The sequence below is a fragment of the Amphiura filiformis genome, chromosome 19, assembly GCF_039555335.1.
Source record: "Amphiura filiformis chromosome 19, Afil_fr2py, whole genome shotgun sequence".
Classification (NCBI taxonomy): Eukaryota; Metazoa; Echinodermata; class Ophiuroidea; order Amphilepidida; family Amphiuridae; genus Amphiura; species Amphiura filiformis.
In genome coordinates this window covers 6,165,448-6,184,749 of record NC_092646.1, presented here as the reverse complement: position 1 = coordinate 6,184,749, position 19,302 = coordinate 6,165,448, and the positions used below count along the sequence as shown (strand labels likewise).

Sequence of the window (19,302 nt, the reverse complement as noted above, 5' to 3'; positions counted from 1 at the left end):
ATCCGCTGTAAAAATTTTGATAATATTCAACTCTTTGAGAAAATTATTTTATAAAGGAATGCTGGTAAAACCAGGTGCAATACAATGTACATTATTGACACACTATCACGCTCTTTATCTTCGTCAATAATAGAATAATCGATTTCAATCGAATTGAATGCATGAGTTTGTAGTTGACTACTGAGCGACCTAAGCGATCGATTGCTAGCCAATCAGATAGAACTCCTTTTCTTGCGTTCAGTGAAATACCACTAGCCTGTCGCTCACTACCACTATCTTTTCTTTCTCTAACGATGTATCAACTTTAGATTTATCGTATAGGACGTCGACCGTGTGTGGCATGTGCAGTTCTACTGTGGTACTGCAGAGCATGATGGGATACACCTATCTGCTGCTGTGACGTGAAGCCTACAAATTAGTAGCCATATGGATGCAAGGAAAGCTGTCCCTGTCAATCCTAGGATTATTTTCGGCTCTTGATCTTAAAGCAAGAGGGCATGTTGTATTTGTGAAAACTAGCGAGGACCATGCATATTCTTTTGCAAGGAAGAAAAAGTTTGGGTAAAAATCATGTTTTTTTTCGTAATTCTTTCAAAAATTTAACATTTTTCTCAGAATTTTCTATTTTATTAATGCATTCAAACCATAATGTCTTTTTGCCCTAAAAACTGTGCTGGGCCGTGAAGCCATACATTCTCATGTACACAATAATATAATCCACATTGTGAAGTTTCAAACCTGGGGATAAGAAATATTAAACAAAATTACAATACATGTAGGTACTGGAGAAAACTAGTTAACAACTGAACAACTTATCATTATCATCTTCAATTGTAACTATACGCAAAATTATCTTCTTCAGTAATTTGTTGGTATAATGAGTCAAAATATTCAAAGAGGAATAATATTCAGAGGTATAATCACATTGTAACATAATACACATGACATCTACCTCATCCTTTGTTGAATATCATTACTTACCCTGTATAGGTAGGATACATAATACATTGTAGGCGATTTCATGATCGACCACATGCTGCAAAATTGCCCATGGTTAGTCAGTATAGCTGAACTTTTTAGTCAGTGTAGCTGAAGATTTCCCAAATCAGTAACTGTTTGGAACAGCAACGGTTTGGAACACAAAACTGTTTATGTCAGCGAAGGCTGCTTGAAGTAAAAAAAGGTTAGTTAAACCCCTTTGTTTAACCTTAGTAGTTACATTGTAATGTCTTAAGAAACTTAGGCTAAGGTAAAGGGGGTGCTTGTTCAGGCCTTTTTGGCCTTCTGAGCATCTCCTCATTCAAATGTGTTGTTTTTTGTTTTGCTGTTGTTGTATTTTGAATGAAATAAAGATTGATTGAGTTAACCTTTTTGCTCTATAGGCAGCCTTAGTAGACCTATTCAACAGTTTTGCGCTCCAAGAGGTTTCAGGAGCGTTGCGCTCTAGCGCTGGATGGTCTGAAAAGCTATACCTTTTCAGTGGATTTGAGAATAATCGATCATGATACACATACTCAAAATGTGGCCCAATCCAGCCCACTCAGGCTATTTTAAGTCATACTTTTCAAAATTGCATTATTGTTAGGTTTATATAAAGTAAAAATTTCCTTTCTATGAGTTCAAACCCCATGCTTATAACTAATTTGGTTGCTAAGTTACAACATTTTTACAAGTTCATCATCTAACTGTGACTGTAACTGTGACCTATTTCTGGTTATATCTTAGTTTTCATATTTGCCGACATTAGCCTGAGTGGACTAAATTGAATCACATATGACCTGAAGACCCTGGGAATATTTATTTGCACAAAATGATTGTCTTACATGATTCCATTACTGATATTTCATCAACATTATAAAAACACATTTTAAGCAGCATTAATTGCATAATCTGATGACATCTTGCGACAATTGAATAATCTTATGACATTTTACAAAATGGGCTGTTCAGTTGAAATCCGTACACCCCCTATTGTAGACATGACTTTAATCTCCCACACAGGTGTAGATTTCAAATGCTGTCACACATTCAGATAACTCCATTTGAAAATCACCCTCCCTGTGTGAGATATTAAGATCATGTCTTCCATAGGGGTGTATGGATTTCAACTGGAATAGCCCAATATATCCCATCACTGAGCAAACATTAAATATTGGCAAATCAAGTGTGCATAATTCATACATTTTTAAATAAATCTGATATAAATATCAATAATATCGCCATTTGAGACTTTCTATGGCAGCCATTTCATTCAAATTGATTTAGTCTAAGTCAAATTGATCAAGTTTAAATAAAATGGAAGTAAATTTGCAGCTAGCCTTTTGATTCAAACATGTAGGGCAAGATTTTTCTCAGACAGTTTACTTATGTTTTTGAGTAAAATTGAGTATACATGTCAAGTACAAAATTTAAATCCACAATTAATATATCAAAGTAATACTGTCTGGGTACATTAATAATCAGAGCCAGAGATAAAAGACTAGTTTGCCTCTGACGATCAACTCCCAATAGTCTGTGATTGGTTAGTAGTGTGTAAAAGGGAGGTTGATTCATCTGGTGCCGTCTTCGGAAAACCGGAATCACAGAAAATGGTGAAAATGATGGTACTTTTACAATGCAACTTTTCTAGGCATTTTTAACATGCTGCTTTCAGGAAAGAAAGTTTCCTATTTGTAAGATTAACTTTTGTATATGTTTGAAGGTGCAAACATTATAGGGCATGGTGTTTTACAGCTGCGTGCAGAAATTTCATCATAGCAAAAAATTATTTCCTATTTTGATTGACAGGCGATGTCGGACGCAAACTAGTATTTTCAACTCAGTCTCCGATTATAATTGAATAAATATGGTAGCCACATTTGTAATGCTAAGGCAGACTGCCATACTGGATTGTCATGTTTGGGAACCAAAATTGTGTGCCTCTGTCTTTAATTGTTAAAGGCTTGCATCTCACACACAGAAACAAATGGTCACTATGTTTTACATACAAAGAGATTCTTCCCTTCAATATTGCACATTTTCACTTAGGCCTATACAGAATAGACTTCTGTTCTATTTACAAAATATGAAACAACACACTTTTTGTAGTAGGTCATGATTTGAAAACAAAGTTAATACAGTAAGTTAATACTTGAGTGGGACTTCCATTTTGTGTAATAATCATTTTATAATGTTTACACCCCACAATGTTAACAAATATGTCAAATTCAAAGTGAATTTGATTAGCATAATTGAAGACCATCATATGCTCTGGAAGAATTTGAATGGGGGGGGCAATGGCACTTGGCTCATGTCGTGGGGTGGGGTGGGGCTATGAGAGGTCCACAGCCACCAAAATTCTGGAGGCGTTGATGACCTCTGGTCACCATTTTCAAAGCTAAGTTGATCATTTTAATACTGGCAGAATGAGAAAAGACCACTTGCTTAACATGAGCTAAAATAAAGTCCTTTATAGTCATCATTGACTCTTGGTACACAACTTGCTCAATGAGACCTTTTAATCATTGCGAAGTGTAAAAGGAATATGTGTTTATCAAAAGAACAATGGCCATTGTGAACCAAAACTTAGTACCGACAAAGTGATTTGGTCCGTTTCATGAATCAGGAATGAAAGAGTAAGGGTGTCACTTCTAAAATTTGTTCAGCTTATAATTGGCAACAAAATTGTGTATTGATATAGAATGCCATGCACACAGTTGGGTGCAGCACTTATGGTAGCTACATGTAGCATTATGCGTATCTGGTATGTGCTTTTGTCAATTAGAGCTTTTGAGCTTAAATTGAGGTTATTGATGCATGCAGTAACAATAATTAAATAATTAATGCCAATTATAAGCCAGACAAACTATATGAGTGTGTCACTCTTAATGGCTGGCAAGATTGGACATTAACATATCACCCAAGTACCAACAGATTTTGTTAGTATTTGGTTGAATACGTTAACAGCCAACTGGGCATAATTTTACACAAACCCTGTCCTCGCTCTTCTGTTTCTTCTTGGTTCCTTGTGCGTACACATGTCAGCTGGCTAAGAATTGGATTCTTTCGTATTCACTTAAGTATTTCTGGAAATAGAGGGGAATGTGAAACATACAACACATTTAAAATCTAATTGTCATGTAGTTTTTTAATTATAGTTCTATTAAATAATTTGATTATACATATTTTTTTCCAATTCTCGTTTAAAAATTTTAAATTAAGAAATAAATTGCAACTGACTTGGGAAATTGATCTAACTGTCAAACAGACAGCAAGACACTTTAAGGGATCGGGAATGAGCATTTTGAGCGTTTCGACAGTATTTTTTGTGGGACATGAGAGCACATCAGACATATCGAATTGCATTCTGAATACAAAGGATGTCTTTCTGATATCAAATAATTTTCATTTTTTGAAATACACGATATAATACAAATTTTATGACAGATTATTAAAATTTGATATTTTTCACATTTTTGATATATAACAGTCCTCGAAGTAAATTTTATAAATCTAATGACATATTCTTAAAGTGTATGTAGCTGGGAGGAAAAGCTGACGATCAATTGAAAATTTTGACCTTTCATATTGAAGATATGAATTTTTTTCCCCAAAAGACCTAATTTTTTTGGGTGTTTTTGGGAAAAAATCCATATCTTCAATACAAAAGGTCAAAATTTTCAATTGATCGTCGGCTTTTCATCCCACCTACATACACTTTAGGTAGAAATCATCAGATTTATAAAGTTTACTTTGAGTACTGTTAAATGTCAAAAATATCAATTTTAATCATTTGCCATAAAATGTGTATTACATTGCGAATTTCAAAAAATCAAAATTATTTGATATCAGAAGGACATTCTTCAGATTCAGAATGCAATTCGATATGTCTGATGTGCTCTCATGTCCCACAATAAATACTGTCCAAACGTTCATACCCCATCCCTTAATCACACTGTTTATTTGGCATTCTGTAGCTAGTGTGTCATGGGTATTTCAAATTATGCAATTACTCAGATCTAATCCTGGAAGATCTTAACAAATCATGCAGAAATATATTTATAACATTATACTACTGTTTACAAATGCCATAAACCCTTGTCTAGAAGCATATAGAGTGTTTATGATGAAAGCTAAATTAATAAGAAACAGCTGTAAATATGCCATTACAATAGATTGGTCTTACAATAGTACTTGTTTGTATGCTTGTATCAGTTAATTTATTTTCTCAAACTCTATAATGTTATAATTTTGTAGATAGATGGTGCCTGGATTAATTCTGCTTTCATCAAAAGCACTATATATTTTGTAACGAGGTTTTATGGTATGTGAAGACTATCACATTTGTAACTTCAGTCTTTTCGGAGCAGCGCCCCCAGGCGCACTCCCTATTTAATTTCACCAAAACAACCTACAGACGAATGGTGGTTTTCCGTGACTTTTGTTGATACACCATTGAACAAGCACGCGATAAATGAGCGATAAATGAACTAAAAAATACAGGTTAGTCTCATCCCCGCTCTGTATTTGCCACTATCAGAAACAGCACAACATAAACTGACTGATAAGGAGACTGTATATCTCTGTGACAACATTGTTGCGACACCCTTTAGTGAATGTTATTAATAACTTAAGGGTGCATTGAGTGGTCTGTATCATTATGTGAAAATACTGTTAATACGAGTCTGTGTGATACGAGTCATGCTGTGTATAGCATAATTGGGTCAAATAAGATAAGGTGCCAAAAAAGAGAAAATTTGTTACAGAGAAGATAAGATGTTTTTCATGCAGTTACCAACTATCACTGCTCAGGCTCTGATTGCTCAAGAAAGATTGACTGCGAAAGTCCACTAACCACTAACCGCCCCTAGGACCTGTTTTTTCTCAGTTACCAACTATCACTGCTCCGGCTCTGATCGAGCTGAACATTGTCTGGTAAATAAGAAAAAAAAGGTCCTACACGTCGGACTAGTCTTTCACATGATTTAATGTAGGTTGCACCACAACTAAGGGTACTGATGCATGATTGCTATATATTAGCCTACTATTCCTATAGCCATATTGCTAAAAGGGAACACTAAGTGTGTTTTTGTCTATTAAACATGGCAAGAAAGTCTTTGTGAAAATTATGCGTCTTTTTGAATGGTTTCAAGGATCCATGATATGACTACTATATACAGCTTGACTACCAGAAAAAATCATGAAATCCTTTATCCAATATATAGTTAGTTTGTACTGTCGTTCGAAATATTGACATTTGTGACAAAAATAGCAAAGATTGTTTAAACACATATAAATGCAGTTCACATGCACTGGTCATTTAAACATGACATTTGCCGTGATAAACTTAAGTGTAGCACAAACATAGTCATTTTCAAGACAAATAAAACATAGGCAACCTTGACTCATGGGGCCCAATAAAATTGGATTGGACATTTATATAGTCCTCATTAATATACTTCAAGTTGGAATTTTTCTACAACATGATCACACATAAATACATTTTGCATCTGAACAGAATTCTAAATATGTTAACCTATAACCCTTATTTTCTTACTGATGTTGTGGATCTGAACAGAATTCTAAATATGTTAACCTATAACCCTTATTTTTCTTACTGATGTTGTGAAAAGAATAGGCCTATTAGTACGTGAAGTCAATGTTTGTCGGGATGTGTCAACGGTCCACGCCTTTGTTGGTGGGATGTGTGTGGATGTGCGGGATGAGTGGGGTGTGGGAGGTGGTGCGAGCTGCTTGGTATTACTAAAATGATGATATCACACAAAACTTCACACATCTGTGGTTTCGTGCAACAAAGATTTAATTTGATATAGCCAAATGATGAACTTTGTCGCTGCTCATCCCTTTTTAAGGGATTTTTTTTCATATTTAACTCCTTTCTACAGACCACTTGACATCACTGTTTATCAGCAAGTAGGAGGGACTGGTCTATCGATATGCTTGAAGAAACCGCTACACTGTTCAATGGCTTTCATTTCCGATATGAATTGTGGTTGGCGACTTAAAATGCACATGCCCTGAGTGGTCTATATATTAAACTTTTATTATAATTCTATATATTATAACAGTTATCATTCACTCAAGATTTTTTAACAGTGATAAGACATTGGGCGATTCCAGTTGAAATCCATACACCACAAATGGAAGGCCTTACACAGGGTGTCTAAACCAAGTCACATATTCAGGTAACGGTACAATTACCAAAGAGGGTGCAACTTGCTAGACTTGAGTCCAGTCTTCGTTTATGGAGTTTAGGGTTAGGGTGTAGAGCAGCCTTGTAATAAGACTAGTAGAGTTGCACCCTATTCGGCAATCGCTCCCAGGTAACCCCTATTGAAAATTCCTAAGATTAAGATATCTTGCAAAGAGGGTGTATGGATTTCAACTGGAATAACCCATTGCCCGTTGCTACTTACAGAGAATGCAGCCATTGGTGTATATCTCTCCTGATGTCTCCTCCACGCCTCTCTCACATGATATGGCTGGATGGCTCTATACTGTGACAGCACATGGACAGGGCTTGGCTATTGAAAGAACAGAGAAAGATGTTGATTACAATTTATTGTATTCCTATTAAGGAAGCTAGTGCCCCATGAGAATGTCAGGTACAAGGTGTCCCATAAAAAGGTTACATGTAGAAAATTAACTGCATTTTGTGATGGTATAACAAAACAATATCATTTTTAAAAAATATTATTCATTCATCCTTCATGTAACTGTTTGCTAAGTTTCAATTAAAAGCAACTTAACTTATGAGCGCAAGATGACAGGGGTGTCAAGAGTGTCCAACCATCAAAATATCACACAACTTAAGTTGAACACAAGCACACTTTTGTTTTGAGATTTTTTCTTTATTACTTTTATGTTTCTCTTATTTTTCATTGTTGAACTTATTGCACAAAAGAAATATATTGAAAAATTAAATATTGTACACTGAAAATAAATCAGTTTTAGAGCTTCTTGACTATTGGTTGTAACAAATAAAGGAAGATTAGAGAAGAACATGTTTTTGGTGAAAGCAGTTCTGCACGCTGTATCTCCTGTCATCAACATCAGAGGATGTTTTAAGCACTTCCCACCACGCCACTGTGTTGACTTGCGGTTAGCACAGCTGTGTGAGTGACGGGTGAGTGAACATGACACCACTGCTCGCACATTGCATTGACGGGCATGGTTAAATTTGAATTTGGACTGATATATTTACAATAAAAACGCATTCAAAATGCTAGTCGATTTCACATTTTATGTTACCTACAGAAGGTGTGAATTATCCTTTATGCATACATCACTTTTGTTCTGAAATCGACCAAGTAATAATGACACACGCACAATTCTTAAACAACATCTTTTGCACAGAATTCAATGGGATTTGAAAAGTAAAGTGGCAGTTGAAACTCTAGTGATAACACGTTTGCAGTGCATGATGGGGCTTCCTTAAATCATCCTCTACATCAACATAAAGTGAACTGAATAACAATCTTGTGCATTTAGGCCTTGCTTGGATTTTGTTGACTTAAAATCGCCGCTGTTTGTTTTTCCATTTCTGCCTGAACTCTTGAAATAAAACTGAACAAGTTTTATTCTTTGTTTATCAGAATAAAATACTGCATCTGCCATGCTATGGCTGGGCCTATTCAAGTACCCCGCCAAATGCACGGTGGCTGTGACGGTGGTATACTGAACCTCGTGTTGCATTATGTCACGTAAAGAGCTTGGTCAGGAATGCCAGGAATGCGGACTAAGTACGTATGTTGTGAACTTGACATTCACAGGGGTACTAGTAGAGAGTGCATAGATTATGCCATGAAAAGGATATTTATATTTGCTAACATTAACTGAGGTTATTTTCAAAAATCTACATGTAACCTTTTTTTGGACACCCGGTAGATACGCCTAGGGGTACTCAAGCTTTGTTTTGGGTAGGGAGGATCACTGATAATTTGAAAGTGGATCTGTCCATATACCGATTTTACAAGAGATTTGGATCCCTCGCCATACCAAAAGTTCACATTTTTTGGCTTAATTAAAACAACATTTTTGGCTTCAGTGAGGAAAAAATGACTTTTCAAATGAACTTTTTTTGTGAAAAAGATGCATTTTTTATTAATAAGTGTGATCTCTTGATGTTTTTGCTAGCTGTAATTTGATACCTCATATGTGTACATCCATATCAAAAGGATGCACTTGTCGGCTGCTACATATAACAAGAGCACCAATGGCGCTGTGGCTCTGCGCTTTTTGGTGACAGTGAAAGTAATTGTTCTTGGAGTCGCATGGGCAACAAGTGAAATCATTTGAGTATGTGACAGATCACATTCCCCAACAGGTACATCTGGTAGGTTGGTAGCTATCTCATTTGCAGAGCATACAATGATACATCAATCAATTTAGGGAATTAGCGACATGGATCGAAACGGGTGGAAATGGTGACTGTACCACCAAGTTTCATGACAGTTAATACTAATTTGACCTCAGATGACCCTGGTGACTCTGAAATGACATTCCCAAAATTTGACTCTAAAAAGTGACTATACCTAACAAGTTTCATGCCCATCCGACAGTTTTTACTAATTTGACCTCAGATGACCCCTGGTGACCCCAAAATGACTTTCCAAAAATTTGACTCCAAATGTTGACTGTACCCACCAAGTTTAAAGCCCATAAGACAGTTCTGACTAATTTGACCTCAGATGACCCCTGGTGACCCAGATATGACCTTCCCAAAATTTTGGCTATAAATGTTGGCTGTATCCACCTATTTATAAGCCCATATGACAATGTTTACTAATTTGACCTCAGATGACCTCTGGTGACCTCAAAATGACCTTCCAAAAAGTTGGCTCTAAATGTTGATTGTACCCACCAAGTTTCATGCCTGTCCGACCGTTTTTACTCATTTGACTTTAGATGACCCTTGTTGACCCCAAAATGACCTTTCAAAATTGGCTCTAAAATGTTGACTGTACCCACCAAGTTTCATGGCCATATGACAGTTTTTACTAATTTGACCTCAGACACTGGATGACCACAGGTGACCCTAAAGTTGGCTCTAAATGTTGACTTACCCACCAAGTTTCATGCCTGTCCAAGAGTTTTTACTACATTGACCTCAGATGACCCCTGTTGGCCCCCCCCCAATGTCTTTCCAAAAATTTGACTCACAAATGTTGACGATACCCACCTAGCTTCACACCCATTGACAGTTTTTACTTATTTGACCTCAAGATGACCCCTGGTGACCCTGAAATGACTTTCCAAAAATTTGCCTTTAAATGTTGACTATACCCACCAAGTTTCATGCCCATCCAACACTTTTTACTCATTTGACCTCAGATGACCCCTGGTGACCCCAAAATGACCTTCCAAAAATATGACTCAAATATTGACTGTACCTGCCATCCCCGTCCAACACTTTTGATTAATTTGACCTCAGATGACCCCGAAATGACCTTCCAAAAATTTGGCTCTATATATTGACTGTACCCACCAAATTTCATGCCCGCCCAAAAGTTTTACTAATTTGACCTCGTGTGACCTCTGGTGACCCTAAAATGACCTTCTAAAAATTTGGCTCTAAATGTTGACTGTACCTACCAAGTTTCATGCCCATAGGACAGTTTTTTCTAATTTGACCTCAGATGACCTCTGGTGACCAAATGACCTTCCAAAATTTGGCTCTAAATGTTGACTGTACCCACCAAGTTTCTAATGCTTGCCATGACAATTTTACTAATTTGACCTCAAATGACCTCGGGTGACCTTGACCCACTTGCCAAAACAAACTTGTTCTGTCTCGGGTCAAGATGCACCCACCCACCAAGTTTGAGGAACATGCGACCCCTAGTCTCCGAAAAAATAAGAATTTGCTCACCGATAGCTTCACATTCTACATTGCATTCAAAATCTAGTCGGATTTGCTGAAGAATGACACCGTGTAATAATGGAAGTTCAGAAGTAAACACAGCCGATCATAACAGCGATTGCATCAAAAATGTTGCTAAAATTACATTTCACTCTTCGGCAAAATAAGGCAAATCTTGCTCAAAAGATGCAGTTGACTCATCGAAATAACTTTCATCCAAATTTCAACATTAACAGAATGAACCTCCAGTGCAAACTGCAAAAAATTGCACTGCTGTCTGCCTGAAAAACGATAGCAAAGCACTCTAGCATGGAATGCGTAAGAACGTGTACAAATTCGAAACTAGCCCGAGGTACTCACACTGACGTCATCACCGCGACGCGTGACTTCACGGTGCCCGTTTTTACGTGACGTATGGCATTCAGGGCCCTAGTGAGGAAGGAACAGGGCCATGATGTTTGAGGCTGATTCGAAACTAGAGTTCTGGAGTAAACTGACAGACAGATAGACGTTGCGTATTATGTGGGCATAATTTATTCAATATTATATTATTATTATTTTGGGCATTATTTTTATGTTTGAGAAAATATTTGGGCCATCGTAATTATCTATTTTTTGTTGTTGAAAAGCCAGTTGAAAAAGGATGTTTGGTTTGGTGATTGAATTCACTCAGTGGCTAGTAGTAATACTATGACTTTACCATGTTTACGTCCCGGGTTTACGTACATGTACCCATGATGTACCAGTGCTATGTAGTCCATGAGTGCATCCTGGTTACGCATTCTGGTTGTTAATTGTCAAGGTTTAAGAGGGAAAAAAGCTGCTTTTGCAGCTTGTTTGGAAAATCACTGCCCCGATGTTGTTCTTGGCTGTGAAAGCTGGCTGGAAAATTCAGTCCTCAGCACTGAAGTCTTCCCACAGAATTTCACGGTTTTCGGAAAGATAGGGAAACCCAGAAAGGTGGGGGTGTCTTTATTGCCATCCGAAATGACATGATAAGTACCCAGGTAACTGAGTTAGACTGTGACTGTGAAATCATCTGGGCTCGAGTCCAAATTGTTGGCAGTAAGTCAATTTTATTTGGTGCTTTTATCGCATGCGCCTGACACGAACGATATAAATTATCTTGAACAATTGAATCAATCACTTGGTAAAATCAAGCATGACAGTGGCACCATCGTCTGTCTTGCCGGGGACTTCAATCTTTCAGAGATTGATTGGCCCTCCCTCTCCTTACAACCCGGTTGCAAAAAGCCAACCATTTCCCGCCAGCTTCTGGAGATAGTCAATGATTATTCCCTTGAGCAAATGGTCACTGAACCAACCAGGCAGGGGAACATTCTTGAGCTTTTCATGACCACACAACCATCCTTGGTCACACAGAGTTTCGTGCCCCAGGTATCAGTGACCATGATGGGATTCCCATTATTGATATGAAAACCAAACCAGCCACAGAGAAAGAGAAAAGAAAAATATACCTTTACAAAAAGCAAACATCTCAGGACTCAAACAGGAGTTAAAAACACTTAGTGACAAAATAATAGCTCAAGCCAATGAGCAGTCCTCAACTACAAATGAGCTATGGGATTCCTTTAAACATGGAATTAACCAGGCTATGACCACTAATATACCAAGCAAAATGTCATCCAAAAAACACCAAACCCCTTGGATCAATCAAAGAATCAAAAGACTTTTAAGAAGAAAACAGAGAGCCTATAACAAAGCTCGTAAGTCAAACCTCCCCGAGGATTGGAATAACTTTAAGCAGCAGCGGAAATTTGTCCAAAAGGAAACCAAGAAGGCCTATTGGAATTATGTCAAATTAACATGCTTGGATTCCTCCAAACAGTTTTGGTGTTTCATTAACAGAATGAAAAAGGAGGATGTTGGTATTGCAGCATTGAGGAGTGAGGGAAGTTGGACTCAGAAAACAAAATGAAAGCGGAAATTTTAAATAACCAATTACAGTCCGTTTTTACTCACGAGCAACCCTTAGATGCTACTCACTCGCTCCAAATGCAGTATCCCAGCATCTCCGACATTACTGTCACCGCACCTGGTGTTCTAAAACTCCTTCAGGAGCTTAAGGAAAACAAAGCTCCAGGTCCTGACGAGATCACAGGCAAAGTTCTTAAGTTAGCGGCCGTCGAGATTACTCCGGCGCTTGTCACCATATTCCAATCCTCCCTAGATCAAGGTACACCACCAGATGACTGGCTGTTAGCCAATGTGTCTCCAATATATAAAAAAGGGGACAAAACTTGTCCGGCGAATTACCGTCCGTGTCCTTATCTTGCATAGTGTGCAAAATGTTTGAACATATACTGCACACTCATATCATGTCTCATCTTGACAACTTTAATGTATTAACTGATAAACAACACGGGTTCAGAGCACGCCACTGTAAGCGAAACCCAGTTGGTACAAACGGTCCATGACCTTGCACATTCGTTGGAAAATAAACAACAAACTGACCTCATTGATGGATTTCTCAAAAGCCTTTGACACGGTTCCGCATCAAAGACTTTTGAGAAAACTATCACAATGTGGTATCACAGGAAACATACACGCATGGCTCGATAAATTTCTAACCCAAAGAAAGCAAAGAGTAGTAGTGAAAGGTGAGAACTCAAACTGGGTGAATGTGCTCTCTGGAGTTCCGCAAGGGACGGTTTTAGGACCGCTTTTATTTCTGATTTATTTGAACGATCTGCCAAATAATCTAACGTCCTCTATCCGTCTCTTTGCGGACGACTGTGTTGTATACAGAAACATTACTTGTAAGGCTGATGCTCAAAAGCTGCAAAATGATATGCTAATGCTGGACAGGTGGCAACATACCTGGCAGATGGCATTCAATGCCGACAAGTGTTTCTTGCTACGCATTACACATTCTCGTAACCCAATACTTACTGATTACACAATTGGTAACAGCAAATTACAACAAGCTCAGAGTCACAACTATCTGGGTGTAGAATTAACGCATGATTTAAAATGGAACACACACATAAATAACATAACCGCCAAAGCCAACAGGCAGCTTGGCTTCATAAAAAGAAATTTACTATCATGTCCGCAAGAGCTTAAAGCCCTTGCTTACACAACGTTAGTCAGACCACTTTTGGAGTACTCCTCCTCAGTTTGGGACACAAACAATGGGGAACTTATCAAAAAGTTGAATCAACCCAAAGAAGAGCGGCAAGATTTGTGAAACGTGATTATAGCCGATACAGTAGTCCCACCGACATGTTGACATCCCTTGGATGGGATAAGCTGCAACTCAGAAGGATAGTTAACAGAGTTTCACTATTGCACAAGATCGCATATCGTCAGGCAGCCATTCCAGAGCAACCGTACCTGCAGCCGGTTAAACGCCTTACCCGCAACACAAATAATTTCCAAGATATGTTTGATCAAGCGTGCAATTTACATTGTCCAGTGAAAGAAAAGAGGGTCAAAGGCTTGTATCCTGATTGGATTACAAGTGAGTATATTAAACTTTCTAAAGATCGGGACCATTTTTTCAGAAAAGCTCACAAAACTAATGACTCTCAGGATTGGAAAATGGCAAGACAACTTCGCAATCAAGTAAATAAACTAAATAAGACTTTGAAAAAACCTACTGTACAGATGCAATTAATAGTAATGTAAATGATTCAAAGAAGCTTTGGGGTACTATAAGAAAAAAAATTCCAAAAAATGTTTCCAATGTTACTAATGTTCAAACTAATGATGGCATTACGTGTAATGATAAAGAAACTGCTAATCAGTTTAATGATTATTTTACGTCTATTGGAAATACCTTGGCTGATAAATTTAAGTGTAGTAATTATAGAAACAATAATTCTGTGAATTATGAGCATGATGATTTCGAATTTGATTTTGTAGAACCTGAATTTGTTTTTAAACAGATTTGTAATTTCTCTAATAATAAGTCTGCAGGTATTTGTAATGTTAGTACTAAACTTTTGAAACATGCTGCACCGATTATTTGTCATCCCCTTGCATATATTTGTAATCTTTCTATGTTCACATCCACTTTTCCTAATGAATGGAAAAAGGCAAAGGTTACACCTATATACAAGGCGGGTGACAAAAGCGATGTCAGCAACTATAGACCTATCTCAGTTTTACCTATTATTTCTAAGATCTTAGAACGTGCTGTACATGATCAACTGTATAATTATCTCACATGTAACAATATTTTAAATTCATGTCAATCAGGCTTTAGACGTAATCATAGTACTAATACAACTCTATCAGATGTGACAGATCATATATTAATTAACATGAATAATGGCAAAGTTACAGGTTCAATCTTTTTAGATTTAAAGAAGGCCTTTGATACTGTTAACCATGACCTTCTTATTCAAAAACTTAACTCATATGGTATCAAAGGTAAAGCTCTTATTTGGTTTCGATCTTATCTTAATGGTAGATCTCAAGCTGTAAATATAAATTCTTCTCTATCAAACTTTAAAAATATTGATATTGGTGTTCCGCAGGGCTCAATATTGGGACCCTTATTATTTATAATATTTGTGAATTCATTACCAGAGGCCGTAAGTAGTAGTTGTAAGTGTGTGATGTATGCAGATGATACTACTATTTTAGTAAGCTCATCTGACCCCACTGTTCTGGAAAATAATCTTAATGCAAATTTAAAGAAAATTGCTGACTGGTTTCAGTCTAATCATTTAACTCTAAATACTAAGAAAACTAAGTTGATGTTGTTTGGAACAAGGCAAGCTTTAATTAATTATAAAAACATATCCCTCATTTATGAAAGTGTGAGCATTGAAAGAGTTGATAAGTATAAGTATTTAGGAGTCACATTTGATCCACATCTTACTTGGGATGAGCATGTTAGTTATCTTTCTTCAAATGTATCAAAACGTATTGGTGTTATTTGTAGAGTAAAAAGTATCTTCCTTTTAGATCAGTTAAAACACTTGCCCAAGCCCTTGTCTTTCCTCACTTTGACTACTGCAGCTCTGTTTGGTCAAATTTTAGTGCTTGTCACAAAAATGAGTTTCAGATTCTACAGAATCGACTTGCCCGTATTTTACTTTCTGCAGACATAAGAACACCAGTGGACAAAATGATGAAAGACCTGGAATGGGTTAAACTTGATAGTAGGTGGGAGAATCAGTTACTTATTTTAGTTTTTAAATGTCTAAAGAACATTGCTCCACATTATTTGTCATCTCAATTCACTTTCACCTCCTCTACTCATTCTAAGAACACTCAAGTCAATCACATAACAAATTGGTTGTTCCAAGGTGGAAATTATCTTCTGGGCAGAGAACATTTCATTATAGAGCTGCCACTTCATGGAATAGACTTCCTTTTAATCTCTGTGCCAATTTGGATTCACTAAGCTTGAATGAGTTCAAGAATGTCTTATAATTTTGTTTGTGTTTAAGACATCAAGTAACTTATTATAGCCTTCCTCATTAATTTGTTAATTTGAACCTGTTCTTTATTTCTATGTTTGTGTATTAATTATTCATATTCTTATATATTGTTATTTGTATATGAATGTTATGTATGTTATCAGGGCTTCCAGGGAGACCAGTACTTTTGTATTGATGGAATTTTCCTGAATAAATAACGAATAAATAAAATAAAAATAAACAAACAACAAAGCATACCAAAGACCGTCAGGGAGGAAGGATTGCTGGGTCTATTCTTTCTTCCCAAACACAATAAGAGACTGGAATTTAATACCACAGAACATTGTCAACATTGAAGAAAATAAGCAATTCAAACAAGAGATCCTGAAACACTATCAACAGCAAAGTTAAACATCTACGCATCGCATCGCGCACTAATCCCTCCTCGCCTGGTTACGATTGTAGCGTTGGGGAGTAATTAAGCAGAAGCAGAAGCAGAAGCATCATGTGCATGAGCATATGCCATGATGATGGCTGATGACTGAGTGGTTTCCGACTTTGAAAGTTGCATCCATCGTAGAGGTAGTACTGCTCCTACTCCTAGTCTCCCAGACACCTTGCGATCTCTCTTTGGGATATTTTTACCAAATAGAGTAACAATCTGTCCTTTGACATATTTAATTTCATTTGTTTTAACCATGTTTACGACTTATCGTAGTGCAATTTCGCCGGCGACATCTGTCATGTGTATTCATGTGGGGGCAGACATCTTTGTTGTTTGTTGACTTGTTCCACTGCCAAAGACTGTTCATTACGATGTCTGTGATTGGTTCATTTTGGGGCTAATTTCTAAGGACAGCACTGATTGGATAATTACGCATTACATCATTGGGAGATAACCGCGTTACGAAAAAGCAAAAATTTGCACTTGCGCAAGGAAAATAGTCCACTTGGAAATTCATTTTGTTCCGATTTATTCAAGATTCGACATTTTTCATGACTATTTTTTTGATATTCCTTAAGGGAAGGGGTATGAACGTTTGGACAGTATTTATTGTGGGACATTAGAGCACATCAGACATATCGAATTGCATTCTGAATACGAAGAATATCCTTCTGATATCAAATAATTTTGATTTTTGAAATTAGCAATGTATTACACATTTTATGGCAAATCATTAAAATTGATATTTTTGATATTTAACAGTACTTGAAGTAAACTTTATAAATCTGATGATTTATACTTAAAGTGTATGTAGGTGGGATGAAAAGCCGACGATCAATTGAAAATTTTGACCTTTTCAGATTGAAGATATGGATTTTTTTTCCCAAAACACCACAAAAAAAATAGGTCTTTTTGGGAAAAAAATCCATATCTTCAATATAAAAGGTCAAAATTTTCAATTGATCGTCGGCTTTTCCTCCCAGCTACATACACTTAAGAATATATCATTAGATTTATAAAAATTTATTTCGAGGACTGTTATATATCAAAAATTTGAAAAATATCAAATTTTAATAATTTGTCATAAAATTTGTATTATATCGTGAATTTCAAAAATGAAAATTATTTGATATCAGAAAGACATGCTTCAGATTCAGAATGCAATTCGACACGCCTGAGGTGCTCTCATGTCCCACAAAAAATACTGTCGAAAACGCCATAAACGCTTTATTCTAGATCCCTTAACTATTTCTTTATTTAAATTGTAAAGAAATAGTTAAGAAAAGTTAAGAAAGTCAAAATAACTTTTGAATCTGAACCTGAGAGTACTAAAATCTTTAAGACATTTTAATGTTAAACTTCCGTTGGTTTGCGCCATTGTCACGCAAGGTTAAATTATACAGACCAAAATAATCTCTAGCACACTGGGGAACCAAGTAATAACTCGTTATGGTGGCTTTTTAAACCAAAAAATCACATTTTCTCAACTGAATTTCAACTCTATCGGGAGTGCAATCGATGAAAAAATAATTTAGCAAAACTTGAAACCAATTTGAAAACCTAAAGCCAAGCACAAAAAATTCCTTAGCATAAAAACCAACACTGTATTGTGTAACCCTACGGTTCTGATGACGATGACTCCTTAGCTTCGCTGGAGCCAATAACTGGGAATAAATACCAGACTCATTTCAAGTGGAGGTCACTTCAAATCATCCACAAGTCACATGGCTTATTGATACAGAGAACATTCCATAACCATGCCACTTGGGGATGATTTGAAGTAACCTCCACTTGAGATGAGTCTGGTATTTATTCCTAGCTATTATGTGAAATGAAGCACATGTAGCAGCCGACAAGTGCATCGTTTTGATATGGAAGTACACATATGTAACCAAATGATTCTTTATGTTAAAATTTAAAAACCAATAGAATGAATTGGGGATTCAATCATGTTTCACCGTTGTTCATCACCGTTTAACAACGATGCGGCCGCGAGTTGTTAAACGGTGATGAACAACGGTGAAACATGATTGAATCTCTTTCAACAACGAAAAGAAGCTAAATATCGTATAATTCACGATTATTTTACGAGGAATGTCAGTTAATCATTGCCACTCAGCCTTACAAAAACTTCGATGATTTCTCTTTTGATATCAGCAATAAAACTACAGAATAAAACGGCAATGTCTAGCCTCTACCTGAAAAATACTGAATTCAACTTGTAAGCGGGCATACGCACAAAGGTTCCAGGCATGACTAATTTTACGCGCTCTCGCGTAACGCGTAGTCTCGCTCGCGTTCGCGTATACGCTACAGTAAAAGTGTGGGTTCATAACGGTTTAACAACAGTTGGCTCCTGTACAAAGGTATAGGAAGAGTTGTTGAAAACAGGATCAATCTATCTGCAGAGTTACAAACTGCATGCGCAGCCCGACCATAATACAGCATTTGCGCATTGCAGATTCAGTTTGCAACTTGTGGTACAAGAATGCAACTATTCATTTCATTTACTATATCCATTTAATTATGAATGACCTCTAGTCTGTTTACTGTGTCTATTTTAATTGAATAAAAAGTATTTCAAAAATGTGACATTCTGG

At 36.7% G+C, this 19,302-nt stretch overlaps 1 protein-coding gene across 1 annotated transcript in view; it reads right to left on the bottom strand.

Moving 5' to 3' along the window:
* Nucleotides 1-2,829: 2,829 nt before the first annotated feature.
* Nucleotides 2,830-19,302, bottom strand: part of LOC140141699 (uncharacterized) — a 61,421-nt gene continuing 44,948 nt past the window's right edge. The window contains exons 7-8 of the mRNA XM_072163611.1: nt 7,416-7,523; nt 2,830-4,064 (exon numbers count right to left, since the gene is read on the bottom strand). Coding sequence (XP_072019712.1) covers nt 4,020-4,064; nt 7,416-7,523 — 153 coding nt within the window. The 3' untranslated portion in view covers nt 2,830-4,019. The remainder of the gene's footprint in view (nt 4,065-7,415; nt 7,524-19,302) is intronic.